This window comes from Ursus americanus, chromosome 22 (assembly GCF_024610735.1).
Source record: "Ursus americanus isolate L20-20 chromosome 22, mUrsAme1.1.p, whole genome shotgun sequence".
NCBI classification, from domain to species: domain Eukaryota; kingdom Metazoa; phylum Chordata; class Mammalia; order Carnivora; family Ursidae; genus Ursus; species Ursus americanus.
Genome location: NC_142148.1, coordinates 24274667 through 24297295, shown reverse-complemented (window position 1 = coordinate 24297295; position 22629 = coordinate 24274667). Strand labels below are relative to the sequence as shown.

Below are 22629 nucleotides of genomic sequence, written 5' to 3'. Positions count from 1 at the left end.
ATATTAAATAATGGTATAAGTGCTATGCTGCGACTGCCCATTTCTCCTTCAAAGAATAAATTTCTATTTGAGAGGGATTAAACAATTAGAAAATGTTTTATCTCACCATATGGAGAAGGCCCACAGAGAAGGTCAGCTCCGGGGCTGGTTGATTCAGCAACTCAGTAATGTCACCAAGAGCCCAGGGTCTTTCTGTCTCTGGCCTGCCGACTTGTCCTCATAGTGTCACAGTGATGGCCAGCGGCATCCGCATTCTCTGTCTGGGCCTTCTTGGGAGCTGTGAGCTCCTGTGCTGAGGTCACATCCCAGTTCCTGCATGAGGGTGCTAACAAGCTTTGTTTCCCACAGCCACACTGGTGAGAAGCCCTTCCAGTGCATTGCATGTGGCCGTGCCTTTGCCCAGAAATCTAATGTCAAGAAACACATGCAGACTCATAAGGTGTGGCCTCCAGGGCGTAGCGGTGGCACCGTCTCTCGCAACTCTATGACTGTACAGGTCATGGCCCTCAACCCCAGCAGGCAGGAGGACGAGGAAAACACAGGTAGGTAGAAGTGAGGAATGCCATTGTTCCCATACCTGTCCTCTGAAGCTTCATGGGTTTTATTCCTAGCTGTGTGACTTTGGGCAACCTCCTTGACCTCTCTGGGCTTCAGTCTACTTTATCTATAAAATGGGACATAGCATGAAAGAAGGAATGACAAATGTACAGTATGCCTGGCCTTACTCTAAGACTGTTCCCGTGGAAGACAACACTAATCTATCACCTGTCTTTTTTGCTGCTCCTGGATCCTGCCTCAAAATCTACTTTCGATATATTGCTCCAGGCAGTCACTATCAGTTGACTTGAAATTGAAACCTGTTTGACTTCCATGGGCAGATGGTCTCTTACACTTTGTAGGATTCCCATCTGAGCCATCACTTGTCCCTGAGCTAATGATCATGTCCCTGATAATGCTTTAATTTCTGTTCTGTATGGGAGTTGAGGACTTACTAGGCCTGGAGCAGTGCTGTTAACAAAATTGTAATATGAGGGGCGCCTGGGTGGCTCAGTCGTTAAGCATCTGCCTTCGGCTCAGGGTGTGTTCCCAGAGTCCTGGGATCGAGCCCCACATCAGACTCCTCTGCTGGGAGCCTGCTTCTTCCTCTCCCACTCCCCTTGCCTGTGTTCCCTCTCTTGCTGGCTGTGTCTCTTTCTGTCAAATAAATAAATAAAATCTTTAAAAAAAAATGTAATATGAGCAACATATACAATTTAAAACCTTCTAGTAGCTACATAAAAACAATACTTTAAAAAAGTAAAATTAATTTTAATCATATGTTTTATTTAACCTATATTATCAGCTTAGCATATAATATAAGGAGATGATTAATTAAACATTTTATATTCTTTTTTTATACTAAGTTTTCAAAATCCAGGGTGTCTTTATGTGTATAGCGTATCTGGATATGGACTAGCCACATTTCGAGTTCTTAGTCACCGCATGTGGCTCGTGGCCACTGTATTGGACAGTGTAGGGCCAGGGCCTAAGCCCTTCCTGCACAGTCCCCCGGGTGAGCAAAGCCCACCACATACCAGCCAACGAAAGGGGTGTTTTGCTGCACGAGCAGCATGTGGCCACATGCTGGAACTAGCCCTACAGTGTGTTTAGCTAGTCTCTGTGTGCCCTATGCATTTTTTTTGAGCTCCTTGGGGAAGAAACTCTTTCTTATTTTTTTTCAAAATTCCTACAGTGCCTAGCACCAGGGGTTCAACCATGAAGCAAACATTTAGGGAGGACTGCTATGGAGGCCTCTGTAGAGATGAGGTCAGAGGCCCCTGTCTTCAGAAAGTGAGGGAAGGTCAGCTAAACAAATGATTGTAATTGGAATGGGGAGCTGGGGAGGTGTGATGGATACAGCCAGGAGTAGTGTTCAGGATTTTTAATAACTGTGGAGAGGCCTAGGGAAAGGCTATGAGGGTAGATTTGAGGCAATAGCTGTTTCCCAATCAGGATGTAAGTATTCAGGAGGTGAGCATCTGGAATGACTGTATCCGTGCACAAAGCTGAATGTGAGTGTAGGACCTTGAGTACAGTGTCCAACACCAAGCACGTGGCAGGTGGCCGGGTAGACCCAGCAACACACAGGATGTGCTCTGTGGATCCTTCCTGAATGTCAAGGCTCTCTGTCCTGACTCTTCCGCTGCCCTTCTCAGTGACTTCTTCCCTGGTTTTCTCCACAGGGTTGGGCCAGTCCCTGTCGAGTGCTCCACAGCCCCAAGCCTTGCCCGCAGCAGGTGAGGATGAAGGGGACAAGCTGGAGGCCAAGCAGGTCGTCCTCATCGACAGCTCCTACCTGTGCCAGTTCTGCCCCAGCAAGTTCAGCACCTACTTCCAGCTCAAGTCCCACATGACCCAGCATAAGAATGAGCAGGTAGGTGGGTAATGGGCAGCGGGAGGCCACAACCACCCAAGATGTGAGCTTTGGCTGGTGCTGGGGTCTTGAACACTGCCTAGAAAGGGACAGGAGTGGGCCCCAGTTGCAGTGACCTGCCATCTAACCACCCGTGATAGGCCAAGCTTCCCCTCTGTGGGAGGGGCCTGCTTACTGGGCCATTATGGTGCTAGGCCAAGGGAGGAAACCCACCTCTTACGGGTCATACAGTATAGAAACCAGACATGAGAAAAATTCTCAATACCCCAAGAAAATCTAATGTCTAAACACCTACCTATGGGGATTTAGGACCCCAGTCTTTTTTTTTTTTTTGATTGAGATATAACTTGCATCCCACAAAATTCATCCTTTTTAAAGTGTACACTTCAGAAGCACCTGGGTGGCTCAGTCAGTTAAGCTCTGGACTCTTGATTTCAGCTCATTTTGGCTTTCAGGTCATGATCTCAGGGTGGTGAGATTGAATCCTGCATCTGGCTCCACACTGGGCTTGGAGCCTGCTTAGGTTTCTCTCTCTCCCACTCCCTAAAATAAATAAATGAACGAACAAATAAATAAATAAAATATTTTTTTAAATTTCAGAAAAATCTAAAGAATGTGTAGGTTGAAGAATGCATTTATTAGATGCCGGTCACCCTGCTAAATGCTTTACATTCAATATTTTGTTTAGTCTTCATAACAACTTAGAGATCCGCATTTTCAGTATATCCAAGAAGAAACCAAAGTCCCGAAGGGTAAAGTGACCTATCCAGAGTCACACCACCAGTAAGTGACCAGGTCAGGGCTCAAAGCCAAACCCCATGTCATTAACTACCTTACAATATATCCTCCCCAGGATGCAGCACAAAATCCAGCACATTTTGTAGAGTTTCTGTTTTTTTATTATAATTGAGATCTGTAAACACATATAATTTTGAACTGCAATTTTTTTTCCTGATAGATTTTTTTTTTAAACTTTTGGAAGAATTGTAGATTCACAGGAATTTGCAAAAATAGTAGGGAGAGGTCCCTTACACCCCTCAGTCAGTATCCCTCAGATACAGTTTCCCTGTATCTTATATAACTACAGCCTGATATCTACACCAGGAAACTGACATGGGTGTAAAGCGTATGTATGGTTCTTTGCCATTTTACCGCCTATGTAGTTTTGTACTGCAGTCACAGTACAGAATTATTCCAACACCACGAAGATCTTCCTTGTTTTACCCCTCATTATTACACCTGCTCTCCTCTTCCCCAACATCCTCAGCCTCTGGAAACCACTAATCAGTTCTCTGTCTTTATAAGTTTGTCATTTTGAGAACGTTGTATAAATGAAATCATCCGTATGGGGCCTTTTGAGATTGGGTTTTTTTCTAATAAGCATAAATTCTCTTGAGATTTGTGCTTTCTATTTTTTAACCTAATTTTATATTCTGAGAATTTTCTCATGTCACTGTTTTAAAAAAAAATGTAATTTTTAACAGCTACATTTAAAAAAATCCCGTTGTTTTAACATGTAGGATATGAACTGTGTTTTGCGTTGTAGGCAAAACCATGGTGAGCATCCCTATAATCAAATCTTCATCCACATCTCTGACTTTTCCCTTACCCTAGATTCCCAGCAGGGGAGTTGATGGAATTAAGTTACGATACCCTTGGGGAAAATAACAGAAAACTTTGATTCAGGCTGCTTAAACAAGAGGTTTGTCATTGCACATAATAAGAAAACCCAAGATTGGGCAGCTCAAGGTCTGAGACAGTCAGTTGACTCAACCCAATATCAAGGACCCTGTGTCTTTTAGCTTTTGTCTCTGCCCCCTCAGGGTATGACGTTGTTTAGTACTGACGGCTTACCCGTGGTCTTGGGATGGTAGTCACTCTTTCCAGGCAGTAGTCCAGACAGAGCAAAAACGGGCTATCTTCTCTGTGTGTCTAGGAAAAAAAAACCTTTCCTAGAAGTCCACTGTAGATCTCTCATGAGTCAGAGCCACTATGCTCTAATAGCTAGGAATTCATTATTACTCTGCAAATAATAGACAACTAGCTTACTAGTTAGGGTTTTACTTCCCTTATGTCAGAAGAAGTTTGTAAGTAAGCAGTGTTGAGCTTGTATAGGTCAGATATGTCATTGTTGACTCAGGCTTCTTCTGGTTTGTGGCCCTGCCTCCTCAGCATGTGACTTCCATCCTCAAGATTGCATAATGGCTGCTATATTTCCAGCCATCACATCTGTATTCCAGTCAGGACAAATGAGAAAAGCAGAGGGGATTTCTCCTGGGAAGCTTATGCCTTTTGTGTTCTGGAAGTAATGCCTTCCCTCCAGACTACTGCCTGCATATCACTGGCTAAAAAGGAGCCACATGGTTGACACTAGATGCAAGGGAGCCAGGGAGATCAAGTGTTTTAACTGTACATGTTGCCACCCTGAACAAATCAGGGTTCACTTTGTTAGGAAGAAGGAGCAAGTGGAATTGTACAGGCAATCAGGAGTATGCTTGTCAAAGTATACTTTTCAAAATTTAAAAACCTAATTCTCATATAAATAACATAGTGGTGGGGCGCCTGGGTGGCACAGCGGTTAAGCGTCTGCCTTCGGCTCAGGGCGTGATCCCGGCGTTATGGGATCGAGCCCCACATCAGGCTCTTCCGCTATGAGCCTGCTTCTTTCTCTCCCACTCCCCCTGCTTGTGTTCCCTCTCTCGCTGGCTGTCTCTATCTCTGTCGAATAAATAAATAAAATCTTTAAAAAATAAAAATAAATAAATAAATAAATAACATAGTGAACATAAGCCAGAATTTTATATAACTCATTAATAAGGAAACTAGAAGGATGACAAAGCCAGTTCAAAAGAGGATCTAAGATACTGGTATTTATACCTATATATAATTATGTCAGTGAAAGAAGGGAACATTCAAATAAGATTGTTAAGGTAGATACAAATCTGGTTAATATCCTGCAGGGCAATAAAACCTGTGACCTTTGGGGATATCTTTTCTACCTGACAAAAATCATGTATATTGGATCTGTTTTCTGCAAATTAATATTTAATTCTGGAGTCTGGATCCTAATCAATAGTAAATAGTCAAAACAAGGCACATCGCCCAGAGAGTGAGATGAGCCTGGGCAGGTTTGTTAGATCGCAGTTCTCAGAGCGAGGTCCCCAGAGCAGTGGCCTTAGCATCCGTCGCCTGGGCACTTGTTAGGAACGCACACCTTCAGGCCCTGCACACCTGCTGAATCAGGTGCTCTGGGAGCGGTGCTCAGCATTCTGTCACTGCCGTGGACGCTCACGTCAGAGAGCCACTACTCTAGGGTAACGCTGGAAGGGCACGATGTCATCCTTTTACTGTATTTCCAGGCTCGAAGTAATTTTCCTGAATATACCCAGGTCACACAGCACGTGAGGGAAAGGTAATGGGGCCTTGTGACCGGCTGAGAAGAGAGGACTCTCACCACAATAAAAGAGAGCTCCAGGAGCCAGGGAGCAGGGGAACAGTCTGCCTCCCCTCACCTGGTCTGTATCTTCCCTCAAGGTTTACAAGTGTGTGGTCAAAAGCTGTGCGCAGACATTCCCAAAGCTCGACACATTTCTGGAGCACATCAAGAGCCACCAGGAGGAGCTGAGCTATCGCTGCCATCTCTGTGGCAAGGACTTCCCCTCGCTGTATGACCTGGGCGTGCACCAGTACTCCCATAGCCTCCTGCCGCAGCACAGCCCCAAGAAGGACAGCGCTGTCTACAAGTATGTGCCCTCCCCCTCCCCCCTTCCTCTCCCCGCAGGGACCCCCGGGCTCGGCAGCCTTGCTCCTTCTGACTGCTGAGGACCTGGGAGAGAAGATGCTGGCCCTCCTTATGTCATTCTTCGGTTTGGTAGACATTTATCCTAAAAAATAATCTGAAAAAAAGGGAAATCAATATTTTTTTGTTGTTGTTCATAGTGGAAAACATTTTTTTTCCTAAACTAAAAATATTATGAAAATGTTATTTTGTCTGATCATCTACAAAATTTAGGTTACAGTCAGAATGGTACACTGATTCTTAGAATGAAAACAGAATGAACAAGCACACAGTGGAAAGCAAAAATCATAAAAATCAGATTCATTTGTTTTATAATCTATAAAATTCAGGGTAAAATTGAAGCTATAGGCTGATTCTTAGAATGAACAAGGAAAGAACCAAGTGTAGAGTTTATTTGGGGTAATTTTTTCTGACGACCCTTTACATCACTTTAGTCTTCCATTGTAGTTGTCAAGAGCATCCCTTTGGCAGAAATGAAGAAAGGCTCCCTCAGTTTTGTTACAGGCTTTTAATCCTTGAGTCTTCAAATCCCTCTGGCTGAGCTGTCAGTCCTGTGACCATCCTCACTGTTTCTCTCATTCAGTTGTTTTCTGGTCCCTCTTCCAGACCCTCCTTAGTCGAGGGGTTGTCTGCAGGTGCCCAGTATCACTTTCCTAACTGTGAAATCCCACATTTTGCCCTGCAGCCATTTTGCTGTGCATTCACCCAGCGTCATCTGGGAGCAGCTTCCTCACAAAGCCTAGCACGTAGCGCGTGGGGATGGGTTTAGGGATAAGCAAGGAGAGGTATTTGTCAGGGCCCTTCTCCCAGTTCTTAATGAATATTTTCATGTTGGAATGGTTTTGCCTCTCTGTACAAACTTGTGCCAGTAGGGATTTATCTAATAACCTCTGTTAATGAGGTGTAACTGCTGGGTGACACTTCTGGGCCTCAGAGATACGTAACAACAGACCCCGAGTTTAGAATGCACAGGCTTCTTAGGGAGACAAGTGTGTAAATATGCTTACACAGACTGTGATAAAATGCTAATGCATATGTAGATATAAGGTATACAAGTACCACAGTAGGAGGTAGGGCAGGGAAGGTGTCCCTGAAGCAGTGATATCTGAACTGGGTTTCGAGGGATGAATAGGAGTTTGCCAAGTAGCCTGGGTAGGGTAGCGTGCATTCCTAGCAGGAGGAACAGCAAGCGTAGATATAAAATGAAATAGCAAGTGCTTTAGAATGATCGTTGTGTAGAGTGGAAGTGGGAAAGTATGTTTAGATGTGGCCTAGAGGAGAAGGTAGGGCCAGGGTAAGGGTAAGAAGAGCCTATAGAAATCACAGAAGCTTTGAGAAATTGGCAGAGGGACTGGAACTTAGATGGGTGTAGGGCAGCTTGCCCTGGAGGAGATTGGGAAGTGGAGCCAGAGAGGAAAACCAGGCAAAGCTTTGGGCAGTCGAGGGGTGGAGATTTCTGGTTAGTGATGGATAATTCCCATTTGTACTCAGGGGGCATTTTCTTTTGCTTTATCGATTTGTGGATTATCTGTGAGTTCCTGTGACTGTGTGGCTCTCTGGAGTGAGATGCCAAGTGAAAGGAAGGGAGCACCTACTATGTGCCAAATTCTGGCTTAGGACTTTGATCCCTGCAATCCTGGGAGGTAGGTGGTTGTATTAGCCAGCTCCAGCTATAACAAAATGCCACAGACACGTGGTCTCTTTTTATAAGGGCACTTTGTCATCATGAGGACCCCACCCTCACGATCTCGTCTAAACCTCATCACACACGCACCCCCACCAAAGGTCCCATCTGTAAATCTGTAAATACTATCACATTGAGTGTCAAGGCTTCAACATATGAATTTTGGAGGGACACAGTTTGGTCCATGGCAGTGGTATTCTCCCCATTTTGAAGATGAGGACACTGAGGTTCAGAGAGGAGAAGTGACCTGCCCATCAGAGTAAGTGTCAGCACAGAGCTGAGATTCAAACTCTTGTCTGGAACCTTGGAAGCCTCACAGCTCTGTTTTTGGAATTTGTAGGCTAAGGGTTGAGCCCAGTGCTGATGGCCCTGTGTCTACAGTCAATCTCTTCTCCTAGGTTCTCGTGTGAGGGTTATGGTGCCAGTAACCCTTTGTAGCCATTGGATCTTCTTGGCCCAAAAGTAAGGCCCGAGGAGGCAGGCCATCATCTGGGTGACTCAAGGGTGGGATGGTGTCTTGGGTAATGATAAGGATCCACCTGCCTGTGCTCAAATCCCAGCTTGACTACAAGCCCAGGAGATGACCTTGGCAAGATATTCGGTTACTCTGAGCCTCAGTGTCCGCATCTTTGAAATGGGGATAATTATAATGCCTACTGTATTGGATTATTTATGAGGATCAGGTAAGACAACTATGCGGCTCTTGGACATGATACCTGGAACATCGTAGGTGCTCAATAAGTGTTATTGCTGGAGTTATTATTTGTACAATTTAGATATAGGTTTGGCTGCATGCAATGGAGGCTCCAAATAATAGTGGCATAAATGAAATGAGAATTTATTTCTCTCTCGCAGTAATGTTTGAGCAGGTATAGGGCTTCATCCTATTTTCAGGTGTCCAGGCCGCATTGGTCTACCTGCTCTGCTCCCTTTGGGCCACGTTGCTTTGGCCTATCTATGGTGCCTCCCCAAACCCCAAACCCTTCAAGTGAATTTTATGCATGCCACTCTATATATGCTATATATTTACTTTTTCCTTTTAAAAATAAGATTTATTGATTTTTTTCCTAATTGCAAAAGTTATGTTCAAATGCAGAGAAAAATATTTTTTAAGATTTTATTTGAAAGAGAGAGTGAGCGAGAGAGAGCACGAATGGTGGGGGGTGCAGAGGGAGAGGGAGGAACAGACTCCCAGCTAAGTAGGGAGCCCGATTCGGGGTTGGGATCATGACCTGAGCCAAAGGCAGACGCTTGACCGACTGAGCCACCCAGGTGCCCCGAGGAAAAGATTTTTTTTTAAATCGCACAAAACCCAAAACGCTGCCAAACAAAAATAATCCCTGTTAACCTCTTGGTATGTGTTATTTGGTCTCTGTCTGTAATAAGCATGTTTATGGATATAACTACCACAGGCTACACTGGAGTCAGGTCCTCCCAAACACAGTTACTGGCTTTGGTGAAAATTGGTCATGTCATCTCCCTGTCCCACAACTTCCAACAAACTGACTGAAACTTAATGGGATCACTCCGTACACGTGGTGTGCGTTATCACTTACAACTGTAATATGGACACCTTTGCATCTCAGCACAAACAGACCTGCCCCAGCCTTTTAACGGCCGTTTACTATTCCATTGTATATGCCAAATTTATGTAACTGGTCCTTGATTGCAGGATAGTCGGGTCATTTCCAGTTTGTCATTATTACATACAACACTACAGAGAACAGCTTTGGGCATACATCTTTGCTCACTTATAAATAAGTTCCTGGAAGTGATTTTGCAGGTTAGAGATCAATGAGGGAGGGGCACCTGGCTGGCTCAGTCAAGAGCGTGCGACTCTTATCTCAGGGTTGTGAGTTCGAGCCCCACATTGGGTGTAGAGATTATTAAAAAGAAAAAAAGTAATAATAAACATAAAAATTTTTTTTAAATCAATGAAGGCTTTTAAGAAGATTGATTACTTAAAGAATAATTATGTGCATATAGTACAATATTTAATTACTAAAAAAAGGGCATGAGTGAAAAGGAATTCCCCGTCTACCCCGAGCCCCTTCCTCATACCGCAGTCACTTTCAGGAACTTATTTTGAGGTAATTTCAGACTTCTAGAAAAAACATTAAGAGTAGTACAAAGGATTCCCATATATAGCCTTCACCCAGATTTCCCAAATGTTAACTTTTCACCACATTTGTTTTATTATATTCTGAGCTATTTGAGGATAATTTGCTGACATGATGCTCTTCTACCCTTTGTCTTTAGTGTATGTTTTCTGGAAATAAGGACAACCTCTTGCAGAAGCGCTGTGTAGTTATCAAAATCAGGAAGTTATAGGTGGCTCAGTCGGTTAAGCATCTGCCTTCGGCTCAGGTCATGATCCCAGGGTCCTGGGATCAAGTCCCACATCGGAGTCTTTGCCCAGCAGGGAGCCTGCTTCTCCCTCTCCCCTACTCGTGCTCTGTCTCTCGCTATCTCTCTCTCAATAAATAAAATCTCTAAAAAAAAAAAAAGAAAGTTAAATCATGTTATACACAACTGATAAATTACTGAACGCTACATCTGAAACTAATGATGTACTATATGTTGCCTAATTGAATTTAAATAAACAAAAAGAAAAAAAAGAAAGTTAAATCAATACAGTTCTGTTTCCTAATCTACAGACCTTATTCAGAAATTTCCGATTGTTTCAATAACATCCTTTATAGCCAAAGTAAATGTTTTTTCTGGCCTGGGATCCAAGCCAGGATCACACGTTGCATTACATTGTGTCTCTTTATTCTCCTTTAAGCTGGAACAGCTGCTCATTCGGTCTCTGTCTTTCATGACCATGGTATTTTTGAAAAGTATAGGCTGGTTATTTTGTAAAATGTCCTCAGTTTGGGTTTGTCTGCTTTGACCTCAGGTTAGATGCTGGGTTGGCACTCTGGGCAGGAAATATCACCAAGTAACGCTCTGTCCTCAGCACGTCATATCAGCAGGTACATGACATTGGTTTGCCCCCGTGCTGAGGATGTTACCTTGGGTGACTTAGTTACGATGGCATTTCTGGCAGGAAAGTTTTCGTTTTAATGGTTCTTGCTAAACTACCTCCCACAGAAATCTCTGTCTCCTCACTGCTGAGGCCTGTGGAGTTCTTGCCCCCTCCTACCTCACCAGCTTGCACAGTCTCTGTGCCCCCGGCAGCTCTGCTCCCACCTGACCTGCTCTTTCTTTCTTGCCATCTGGAGGCATTTAGCCTGTGGTTTTCAGAGTGTGGTCTACAGGAGTCCCCTGGGCAGGTGCAGGCTGCCTGTGGGTTTCCCATGGTGGCCCATGTACAGATGTCAGGTCCTATGTTTCTATTTTTGGCATGAATTGCCCACCTACCTGTGGCATTCCTCACTGGAACATCATCATAAATGGGTCCATTTGCTTGGCAGGTGTTTTTATGGTCAGGAGACTGGAGGGGTCTTTTCTTCAGAGTGGCTTACGACCTGAAACTGCTGTTTTGAAGGCTTGTCAGCCAGTGATGTTAAGCATGGAGACTGCATTTATGATGTGTTGTGATTTGTGGTTTGACACACTTGTGTCCTTTTACTCATGTGATCATCTTAAGAATGAACAAGGGGCACATCAATTTGGGATTCCTACCCCATTTTGTGGATGAGGAAACTGAGGGTCAGAAACAAGAAGGGGCCAGGCCTGGATCCCTGTCTGTCTGACTCTTTTGCATAACAGATTGTCACTGGTGCTCGAATCAGGTTATGAACAGGACAGATGTGGTCCCTGCCTCCAGAGCCCAATTGCTGGTGAAAGAGACAGATCAAATCAAGTAAGCAAATAAATAAATAATAATTATAGATAACAAGTGCTAAGAAAAAAACAAAACTTGGGGTGCCTGGGTGGCACAGCGGTTAAGCATCTGCCTTTGGCTCAGGGCGTGATCCCGGCGTTGTGGGATCGAGCCCCACATCAGGCTCCTCTGATATGAGCCTGCTTCTTCCTCTCCCACTCCCCCTGCTTGTGTTCCCTCTCTGGCTGGCTGTCTCTATCTCTGTCAAATAAATAAAATCTTTAAAAAAAAAGAAAAAAACAAAACTGGGCAGGCCATAGGGGACAACTTGAGACAGGGTGCTCAAGGAAGACACCTCTGAGGAGGTGACATTTGAGGTGAGACCCGAAGGATAAGGAGGTGCTGCCCAAGGGAATACCTGGGGAAGAGTGTTCAAGGTAGCAGCAATAGCAGGTGCAAAGGCCTTGAGGTAGGAAAGAATTTGGTGTGTTCAAGGTATACTCAGGAGGCCAAGATGGCTGGAGCAGAGTGGGGTGAGCTGGGGAGAAAGATGAAGTCTGAGAGATAGGTGTGGTTAAGCCACTAGAGCCTTGTAGGCCAAGATGGGAACTTTTAAGCAAGGATGTGATGTGGTCTGATTTTCTTTTTTTTCCTTTATTTAACACTTCCTCTGGGGAGCCTGCCTGGCTCAGTCAGTAGAGCATGAGACTTTTGATCTCAGGGTCATGAGTTCAAGCCCCACATTGGGTGTGGAGCCTACTTTAAAAAAACATTTTTTTAAAGGAAAAGAATGAATTAAGTATAGAATTTTGCCTCCCATTGTTGGCCCTGGGGGAGGAGAATGGCTGGTTCCTGGGCCAGTCCAGCCTCCTCACACTGCTCTGTCACCTCTCCTGCTCCTTCCCACGTAGGTGTGTCAAATGTGTCAACAAATACTCTACCCCCGAGGCCCTGGAGCACCACCTGCAGACCGCCACTCACAACTTCCCCTGCCCTCACTGCCAGAAGGTGGGTACCACTGCCCTTTCCCGGCTGGGGCAACAATAGGGGATGAGAGGTGGTAGAGCAAACCCCTCACTGTCTCCTGGGCTTGTCTCCATAGACGACACTTCCCCTTTGAAGAGTAGGAGCCCTGCCTGGCCCATCTGAGCCACTAGATAGCACATGTGTCCATCCTGAGGCTGCTGCTGGGCCAGGCCAGGCCAGGCTGCACCAATGTGGGGTCAGGCCTCTCCTGGGCCCAGGCCCAGCATCTGAACAGCCTGCCTCCAGCTTCCTGACCTGTTATTATCCTTCTTGTTATGGGTTCTTCTTTTCAGTGAATCTGAAAGCCATCGCTAAAGCCTGTCCTTGATATCATCAGATATCCAGGCTGTGTTCTAATTCTAATTGTCTCAGAAACATCATAGTTTTTGTAAAGTTTATTTGTTTGAATCAGGTCCACACACTTCAGTTGGTTGATACAACCAAACTTTCTGTTCATCAATAGGTTCCCCCAACCAGTGCTCCTTCTTTTCTTTTCCTTTAATTTATTTGTTGAAGAAACTGGGCCATCGGTCCTGTGGAGTTTCCCGAAGTCTGGATTCTGCTGATTGCATTCCCCTGGTGTGTTTAACTGGTTTCTTTATTCTACTCATTTTCTCACAGCCTTACGTGGCAGATTTTCCAGGACAGCCCTGGTTTCACTTCAGCCTCATGGTAGATGTTTCTAATTATGTAGATAGCCTAATTCAGGGCTTTGGAATTTGTGTTCCAAATAAAAGATATCATGAATTGAACAAGAACATGTGCCAGCTGCTGTCGGAGCATTTTATCTGAATCGAGTCATTTAACTCTAGGAAGCATACCATTACTCTTCCCATATTACAGATGGGGAAACTGAGGTGTAGCAAGTAAGGGCTACTAAGTAGTTGGGTCTGTAACCTAACTACTTCTCTATAACAAATGAATGAAAAAATGAACAAATGCCTTTCTTAAGGCTGGAGAGGAAGGAGATGTTGGCTTCGATGTTTCCTAGCTCTTTGTTACCTTTTCATTCAGCTCTTCCGTTATGTATTCATTTTGTCATTCATTCTTTTGCACGTAAGTCATTTGACCCAGGCCCTGTGCTGGTGAATGAAAGCTCCTCTGCCCTTGTAGAGATCTCATATAAGCTATAGGTTATAATTCATTGGGTTAGATGGTGACTTTAAAAACGTAGATAAGGGGTGCCTGGATGGCTCAATGGTTAAGCGTCTGCCTTCGGCCCAGGTCATAATCCCAGAGTCCTGGGATTGAGCCCTGCATCAGGCTCCCTGCTCAATATGGAATCTGCTTCTCCCTCTGCCCCTGGCCCTGCTTGTGCTCTCTCACTCTTGCTCTGCTCTCTCTCAAATAAATAAATAAAATCTTAAAAATAACTAACTAACTAACTAAATAAATAAAGTAAATGAACAGGGGCACCTGCCTGGCTCAGGTGGTAGATCTCGGGGTCATGAGTTCAAACCCCACATTGTGGGTAGAGTTTACTTTAAAAAAATAATAATAAATGAATAAATAAAACATATAGGAACATTCAAGGGCAGAGTTTGTGTTGCCTGTGTGGCATTGGAGAGTCAGAGAGGGCTTTACAGAAGCAGTGACACCTGAGTTGGGTCTTGACAGCTAAGTGGAAATTTGTCAGGCTAAAAGAGAAAGGCCTTCTGGGTAGAAAAGCAGCCTGGCAGGAGCTCAGAGCATGCATTATGGGTGAGTCATGGGAGCCGTGAGGTTCTAAGGGCTGAACCTGACACTGGGCCCTGATCTCTGGTGGGCAGAAAAGAAATTGTTTCCATAAGTGTGGGAAATGAGGGGCCCCTTAAGCTCAGAGGGTGGTGAGGGCTAGTGAGTCAGACCTAACGCCAGCTCCTCTCTTCTGCCAGGTGTTTCCTTGTGAGCGCTACCTGCGCCGTCATCTGCCCACCCATGGCAGTGGTGGCAGGTTCAAGTGCCAGGTGTGCAAGAAGTTCTTCCGGCGGGAGCACTACCTCAAACTGCATGCTCACATCCACTCAGGTGGGTACCCTGTCCCCCGTCAACTCCTGCCCAGCGCCCCACCTGCTCCCCCAACTCCCTCTCTCTTCCCCTCCCCATCCCCCACTCATCTTTGCCTCTGTCTTTCTCCATCCCTCTCCTCCCTCCCCGTCCAGTTCCTCCCCACTCTTTGTTCATCCCCTTCCCCATCTCCTTTCTGACCCCCTTCCAACCTGCCCTTTCAAGGGAAGAAGGAGTTCCTACCAATACTAGAGTAGAGATGTACCTCTGGAGGCTGGTGGAGGGACTCTTGGCTCTGCCCCCTGACAGCCCACTCAGACCATTCTGAGCCCTTAGAGGTGGAGGTACTGTTGTCACTGCAAAATTCCCACATAGCCCTGGACAGAACCCCCCTCTCCTTGGTTCCCCAGTTGAGACACATTGACATTTTATTTTCTTTTAATTTTTAAAAAATTATTACTTAAGGGGCACCTGAGTGGCTCAGTCGGTTAAGCATCTGCCTTCGGCTCAGGTCACGATCCCAGGGTCCTGGGATTGAGCCCCTTGTTGGGCTCTCTGCTCAGTGGGAAGTCTGCTTCTCCCTCTGCCTCTAAATAAATAAAATAAATAAAATCTTAAAAAAAAAGATTATTAGTTAAAAAATATTTTTTTTCATTTAAAAGGATCCAAAGGTTGCAAAGCCTGAGTAGTAAATCCTTGACATTACAAAAGCAAATATGAAAAAAAAGAAAATAACCCCATCGCCTCACCTCAAATGCATAATCCAAATTTTTTTTTCTTTTTTCTTTTTACTATGACCTATGGCAAAAAATATATTTTATGGGGTGCTTATATAGCTCAGTTATTGAGCGTCTGCCTTCAGCTCAGGTCATGATCCCAGGGTCCTGGGATCAAGCTCTTCATTGGGCTCCCTGCTCCACGGGAAGTGTGCTTCTCCCTTTCCCACTCCCCCTGCTTGTGTTCCCTCTATCACTGTTTCTCTCTCTCTCTGTCAAATAAATAAATAAGATCTAAAATAAATAAATAAATAATATATAGATATAAATATATAAAATACTACAACCCAGGAAACACATTTATATACAGAGCATATACTGAAACAGAAATTTCATAAAACAGTATTTTCTATTCTGTTGAATTTTAGTTGTTAAAATAACCACCAACAGGTTGTGACTTGCAGTTTGAAAAATACCCCCAATTCCCGTCCCTCAAGATAACTGCCGTTAGTGGCCCTAGTCTAAGTCCTCTGGTTTAAGTTTATACCTATACAACACGCGTGCTTACTTTTACACAATGGAGCACATATTATAACTCTGTTACGTACCTTGTTTCTTCACTCATCAGTATATCTTGAAGATGTTCCTTCTTTTTCTCAGTTGCATGGAATTCCTTTGTATTTACCATCTTTTATTTAGCCACTTCCTATGGGTGAATACTTAGATTATTTTTGAGCTGTTAGTTTGTACACAAAATGTTGTGTGGGTCCCCTTGGCACGCTTTTGGGAGTATATCTGTGGTTGTGTATTCCGCGCAGTGGAAATGCTAGGTTCAAATGTTTATGCAGTACAGTACTCAGTTTCTGTTTGGGATGATGCCAAAGTTCTGGAGGTGGATGGTGGTGGTGATTGCACAATAATGCAAATGTACTTAACACCACTGAAATGTACACTTAAAAATGGTTAAAATGGTAAATTTTATGTATATTTTAACATAATAAAAGAAGAAAAAAGGTATATGCCTTGGTAATTTTGATAGATATTACCAAATTACTCTCCTTATAATTTTAAGAATTCTTATGCGAATGTAATACATGCTTATTTTAAAAATGGAAGCAGCATGGAAGTACATAAGGTGAAACTTTAAGGTTCCCCTTCACACCCTAATTGCTACTGACAGTTTGGTATGTACCCTTCCTCAACTTTCTCCCTGCATCTTCTGCGAATATACCACCACCTATGGCTAGGGCTGTTTCGGAATATGAGGATTGTATTTTTTTCTAACAAAAAGGGGACTGTCTTAAGCTGTTCTACAGTTTTCTTTCCCCACTAGCAGTATGACCAGGAGCCTCTTTCCAGATCAGGAAACACAGATGGACCCCAATCTTTTTAATGACTGCAGAGCATTCCACTGTAAGGACCAGAATTTCCTTAATCACTGGGTTGACATTTTTCAAAAGTACTTTATTCATTCCAGAGGGAGAATAGGGAGGAAATAATGGCAAGAAACCAGAACAGCCCAGTAGCAGCCCTTTTCTACAGGATAGGTTGTGACCCCTGACCCCTGTCAGGTGAGAGCTGCTCTTCTCCCCCTCCTGGTCCCCACCAGGCTCCGCTGCAGCCCATGTGGGGTGACTCAGGTGAACTCTGCATTACACGGCTGGGCTGGCATCTTAGCTCACTAGGTGCAGACCATGACCTTCAGTTTTCTCATCTAGTACTTACCTCATAGTTTGTGGCAACAATTCCATTAGATAAGGTATAATTCCCCTCTCTCCTGTGGTGGACCCCATTTCAGTAAATGCCACAACCGTTCACCTGTCACTCAGCCCCACCTTAGATTCACCCTTGACTCCCTTCCCCTCACTCCCCACAGTCAGTCCACTGGCAAAGGCTGCCGATTCCGCTTTCCTAACATGGTCTCTACTTGGCCACTTCCCACACCTCCACCCCCACCCACACCCCCCTCAGTCTATTCTCTGCAGGCAGCTAGAGGGAGCCCACGACACATAAGTCAGATCTGTCCCCGCTCCACTTGGCCCCTCTGGTGGCTTCTCATCTTGCTCAGAGTAAAAACCTAGGCCTTCCAGGCCCTTCCTATTGGGCCCGGCTATCTCGGCTATCTCACTGACCTCCCCTTCTGCCTCATTCTCCCTTCTCCACTCTGTTCCAGCCACACTGGCCTCCCCACTGCTCTTCAGACATACCACACACTCCCACCTTTCCTTCTTCCTGGGACCCTGACTCCAATTTCCATCATGGCTCACTCCCCTACCCCCTCGGGTCTCACCTCTTCCCTCATCAGAAAGGCCTTTCATGACTGCCCTATCTGAAATAGCCCCCTCTTCTCCTTGGAAAAGCAATGAGGAATGGGAGAGGCTGTTTTCTTCCAGGCCACTTCCCTAGAGGGGCTGCTATCTATTGTACCCCATATTCATACTCTATCTCATGGGACTCTCGGTCCCCGCCCCCTATCTGTGTCTCCTCCTACAGGTGAGAAGCCCTACAAATGCTCAGTGTGCGAGTCTGCGTTCAACCGTAAGGACAAACTGAAGAGACACATGTTGATCCATGAGCCATTCAAGAAGTATAAATGCCCCTTCTCGTGAGTAGAGACTGGCGTGAGTGGGAGGGGCACATTTACCCAGCAGTGGGACAGAAAATTGTCAGGGCCGAGGTTCTGAAGGTCCTCTCTCCTTTTATCCTGTCGTGGGTCTTGCCTACCTGCCTCACTCCCCACCCTGCTTCCTTGCCTGGCCTTTGGGGTAGAGAGGGAGTCCCTCATGCCCAGGGCTAGCACGGAGACCAGCAAGACAGTCCGAGTCTGGTGAGCTCCCCCTGACCAGTGGTTTTGGGTTCTAGGACACACACGGGCTGCAGTAAAGAGTTCAACCGGCCAGACAAGCTGAAGGCTCATATCCTCTCCCACTCCGGTAAGTGAATGCTGGACCTACCAGGAGGGTCTGAGTCCCTGGGGCCGGCCCCCTAGAAAGAGCAGATACATCCCATGAGGCTTATTATCACTGCCTGATATATTCCAGTCAACAGATTTTGCTCAGGTGAGCCATGAGCCAGGTCTGCCTTAGGGTCCTCAGGGTCCTACAAGGTGAGTCAGATATAGTCCCCCAGTCTGAAGGGAAAGCTGATCTGAGAGGAGATAGCTGTAAATCACAGAGGTCCCCAGTGTGATAGAGATGTGGGTCAGTCATGGAGGGAAATCAGATTCCAACTGGGTCCAAGACATGGCCAGGAAGTTTCCTTGGTACGCTCAGCAGCACAGGGCAGCTGGTGTGTGAAGCAAGGGTCTCCACCCCACTCCGTAGTTTCCCAAGGGCTCTATGGGGCTTCCTTGGGTGCTGCTCTGTCCCCAGAGCAGCTTGGCTGGCTTTCCACATACCATTTGGTCTAGAACGTGGTTTCTTGGCACTCTGGATATTTTGCAGTAGCTGATGCTTTGTCATGGGTCCGCCCTGTGCATTGTAGGATGTTTAGCAATATGTCTGGCCTCTACCCTCTAGGTGTCAGTGGCATCTTCCCCGCAATTAGGACAACCACAGATGTCTCCAGAGGACAAACCAAAAGTCTCCTGGAGGGGAAAATTGCCCTTGGTTAACAGAAAGGATTCAGTGACTAAAGAAAGTTTGAAAACTGGGAGAGTAGAGAGTTGAGGACTTGAAGACAGAGGGCCGAGTTTGATTCTTAGCAGGGCCGCTGTCCTGCTGCGCTGCCTCATGCAAGTCACTGCCCCTCTCTGAGCCTTCATCCCAGGGAGGGTGAGGGGAGCGTGGCTCAGGCTGCGTGTGGGCTGGAGTTGACTTCATGGTAGACATGGAAGCACCAGTGATTCATTCAGGGTGACTATTGAGAACCTATCACATGTCAGACTCTGGGGGTGACGTGGGGGAATCAGACGGGCAGAGCCCCACCCTGCCTTCCTGGGGAAGCTTAGCATTTAGTGGCAGAGATTGAAAATGAACAACAAACAAGTAAGTATGTTACAGCGAAGTATGCAGAGTACAAAGACAGGAATAAACAGAGTGATGGGGCAGAGAAAGATATGAGGTAGGTGACAGGAGGGCCTTGTGGAGGATGTAAGGTGAGACCTGTCCTGAGGGATAAGAAGAGCCAGGAAATAGCTTCCAGAAGGAGGGAGCAAGTGCAAAGGCAGGGAAGAGACTGAGGGCGGGGGGTGTTTAAGACAAGGAAAGGTGAGTGGGAAGCATGGAGCTCATAGAGCAAGTAAGGGGAAGGAGGGAATGGGGCTGAGAGGTGAAGGGGTTGGTCAGACTGCCCAGGGCTTTGTGGGAAACTTGGGGAATCGCCAGAGGGTTCAGGGCAGAGAATGTTAGGATCGTTTGTGTATTTCACGAAGCCATCTCTGGCTACCCTGTAGGGATGGTCTGAGGGGGCGAGGGTGAGGCGGATAGACCAGAGAGGAGAGAGATGATAGTGACCTGGGTAAGTAAACCAAGGTTTTGGGGCTGAGCAGGCTCTTCTAGGCAGAGGGGAAACAGCAAGTGCAAAGGCCCGGAGGCAGAAGCCAGCTTGGTGGCCTGAGGAGAGCATGTGTGCCTGGCTGGAAGTGAGTAGCTGGGAGAAGGTGGGAGATGAGACTGGCAGGAGCAGAGCCCAGTTCGCACACATGCTCAGAGGCCAAGCCGAGAGACTGGGTTTTATTCCGAGCGCAGAGGCACAGTTGCAGAGTAAGGGCTCGGGCACCTCTCACGGACTTCCCCTCGTTCCAGGCATGAAGCTCCACAAGTGCGCCCTGTGCAGCAAGTCCTTCAGCCGCCGTGCCCACCTGGCGGAGCACCAGCGTGCCCACACAGGCAACTACAAGTTCCGCTGCGCCGGCTGTGCCAAGGGCTTCTCCCGACACAAATACCTCAAGGACCACCGCTGCCGCCTTGGCCCCCAAAAGGATAAGGACCTGCAAGCCCGGCGGCCCTCCCGGAGGAGGGCAGCGCCCCGCAGCGGCAGCAGTGGCGGGCGCAAGGTGGGGACCCCCCTGCCCGACCCCCTGGGTCTGGAGGAGCTGAAGGACACCGGGGCTGGGCCGGTGCCTGAGGCTGCCCCAGGCAAGCCACCCTTCTCAGAGCCAGATGCAGTGCTCTCCATTGTAGTAGGTGGCACAGTGGGGGGTGAACCGGAGCTGGTAGTGCCCGGGCATGCAGAGAGCCTGGGCTCCAACCTGGCGCTGGCAGAGCTGCAGGCTGGGGCCGAGGGCCCATGTGCCATGCTTGCTGTGCCCGTCTACATCCAGGCCTCAGAGTGACGGACCTGTGGTGTTGCTCCCAGAGCCTGGCCTGATGCTCACCTGTGGGTCCAGGCCTCAGGCGCCGACGAGAGATCCTTCCCAATGGAAGTGAGCCATTGGCCAAAATCCTTCTGGAGTGTCATTTATGAACCCTGGCCTGTGGCCAGCCTGCCGTGGCTCCTGTTCTGCTGGCTAGCCCTGCAGCATTCTGGAATGTGAGGCAGGGCGGCCTACAGCTTCGAGGTAGGGGCATTGGAGATAAGAGAGCTGGCCAAGCCAGCAGCCCAGGGTGGCCAGCAGCCCAGCCCACCTAAGAGAGAAGACAGGGTGGTTCTGCCCACCCGTGCTCCGGGCTCTCTTGGTGTGGCCTCTGGTCAAGCTGCTCTGGAGGCCTGAAATGGTTAGAGCCCTTATCTGCTGGACCTTTTCATATATGGTTCCACATGGTATCCGCAGATGACTCTGGTGTGGGTATTTAGGCAGCACTCAAATGTCATGGTTAGAGTGCAGCTATCAGCCAGATTTGGCTTTAAATCTAAGCACTGCTACTCACTTGCTGTGTGACCTTGGATATGTCACTTGACCTCTCTGAGCCCTGTGTATCTCATCTGTACAATGGGGCTTATAACATTTTGACCCATGGGGATCCAGTATGATGAAATGTGCAAAGGACTTGGCATAGTGCTTGGCACTTGGAAAGTGCCCAATAAATGTTTTTATCAAAATGTGTGTCCAATGGCTCAGGCTCGAGCCTTGGCAGTTTCTTTCTTTTCCCCTAGGTGGCAGCACTCCCTCCCCTCCTCCAAAGTATGGAGGGGCTGAGAGGTCCCATGGCCCCTTGCACACAGCTGTGCTCCCCCATTAGCCATGAAGAGGTTTGATGCTCTCATATTTCAGAACATGGCCATGGAAGGGGTTTATACTCTTGAAAATGCAGGATCCTGGGCCTTGCCCAAAACCCTTTGGCATCAGAAACTCTGATCAGGCTTCTAGAATCCGTAGTTGCCCCCACTGCCAGCACTCTGTCCCCACTCCCCAGCTAGTCCAGAGGAGAAGCAAACCAGGCTTATTGGGAGGCAGGGAAGAGAAAAGGGGCCTTGACAGTATTTCCTCATTTCTATTCACTTCCACACTGCCTCAGTGATAAGAGGAAACTAAGGCTCAAGAAGGGGGAGGAAAGGATGCAGCAGAGCTGTTGGACTCAGTCTGATGAGATTCCTTGAAGGCCGGTATGTCCCTCAGATATCTGTGCTGGGGCTCTCGGCTGGCACTCAAAGCAAGCCCAACTTCCCCTCAGGAAGGGTATGATGCAGGAGGAAGGACCAATGAGGAAGTGGTACACGGCTGAGGTAGTAAGAGCTTCAAGGGCACCCAGCCTTCAAGGCCAGAGGGGGGCTGGTGAGGATGGAAAGTCTCTTCAGAGGAGGTCACACTTGAGTTGGTCCTTCACGCAGAATATTTTGATGGTTGGATAAATAGGGAAAGGCATGCCAGGGAGAACAAGCCATGAGCAAAGCCTTCAAGGTATGACAGTTCTGGGGCTGGTGAATGGACCAGGATGACCAGAGGTTTGGGGGTAGTGGTTAGATCATAATAATCACTAATATGTTTTAAGCTTCCACATGATGGACACTGCACATATCACCTCAGCCCCATCAGGTGAGAATTGTTAATTTCCTTATTTTACAGATGAGGAAACAGGCGCAGAGAGGCAGGGCTCCTTGCCCAAGCTCACACAGCCAGTAAGTCACAGAGCTGGGGTTCAGGCCGGGGTGGCCTGCCTCTATGCGCTGTTAGCCACTTTGCTGTATTGAAATATAAGTTGATGTTGAATCAGAGATGTCCCTGGATGTTGGGTTAAGGAATTTGGACTTCATTCTCTACAAAATGGAGGAGTCATTAAACATTTTTAAAAATTGTGACATTAAAGAAAATGTTAAAAATCACATCTCCATCCTAATAAAACTACTTAAGTTATA

The 22629-nt window shown here is 46.7% G+C and overlaps 1 protein-coding gene across 2 annotated transcripts in view; it reads left to right on the top strand.

Moving 5' to 3' along the window:
- Positions 1-22629, top strand: part of ZNF341 (zinc finger protein 341) — a 42367-nt gene extending 19738 nt beyond the window's left edge. For both annotated transcript variants that reach the window (XM_045806696.2, XM_045806693.2), the window contains 8 exons: positions 349-542; positions 2223-2413; positions 5948-6156; positions 12577-12673; positions 14566-14698; positions 17887-17998; positions 18256-18326; positions 20139-22629. In XM_045806696.2, coding sequence (XP_045662652.1) covers positions 349-542; positions 2223-2413; positions 5948-6156; positions 12577-12673; positions 14566-14698; positions 17887-17998; positions 18256-18326; positions 20139-20668 — 1537 coding nt within the window. In that variant the 3' untranslated portion in view covers positions 20669-22629. The remainder of the gene's footprint in view (positions 1-348; positions 543-2222; positions 2414-5947; positions 6157-12576; positions 12674-14565; positions 14699-17886; positions 17999-18255; positions 18327-20138) is intronic.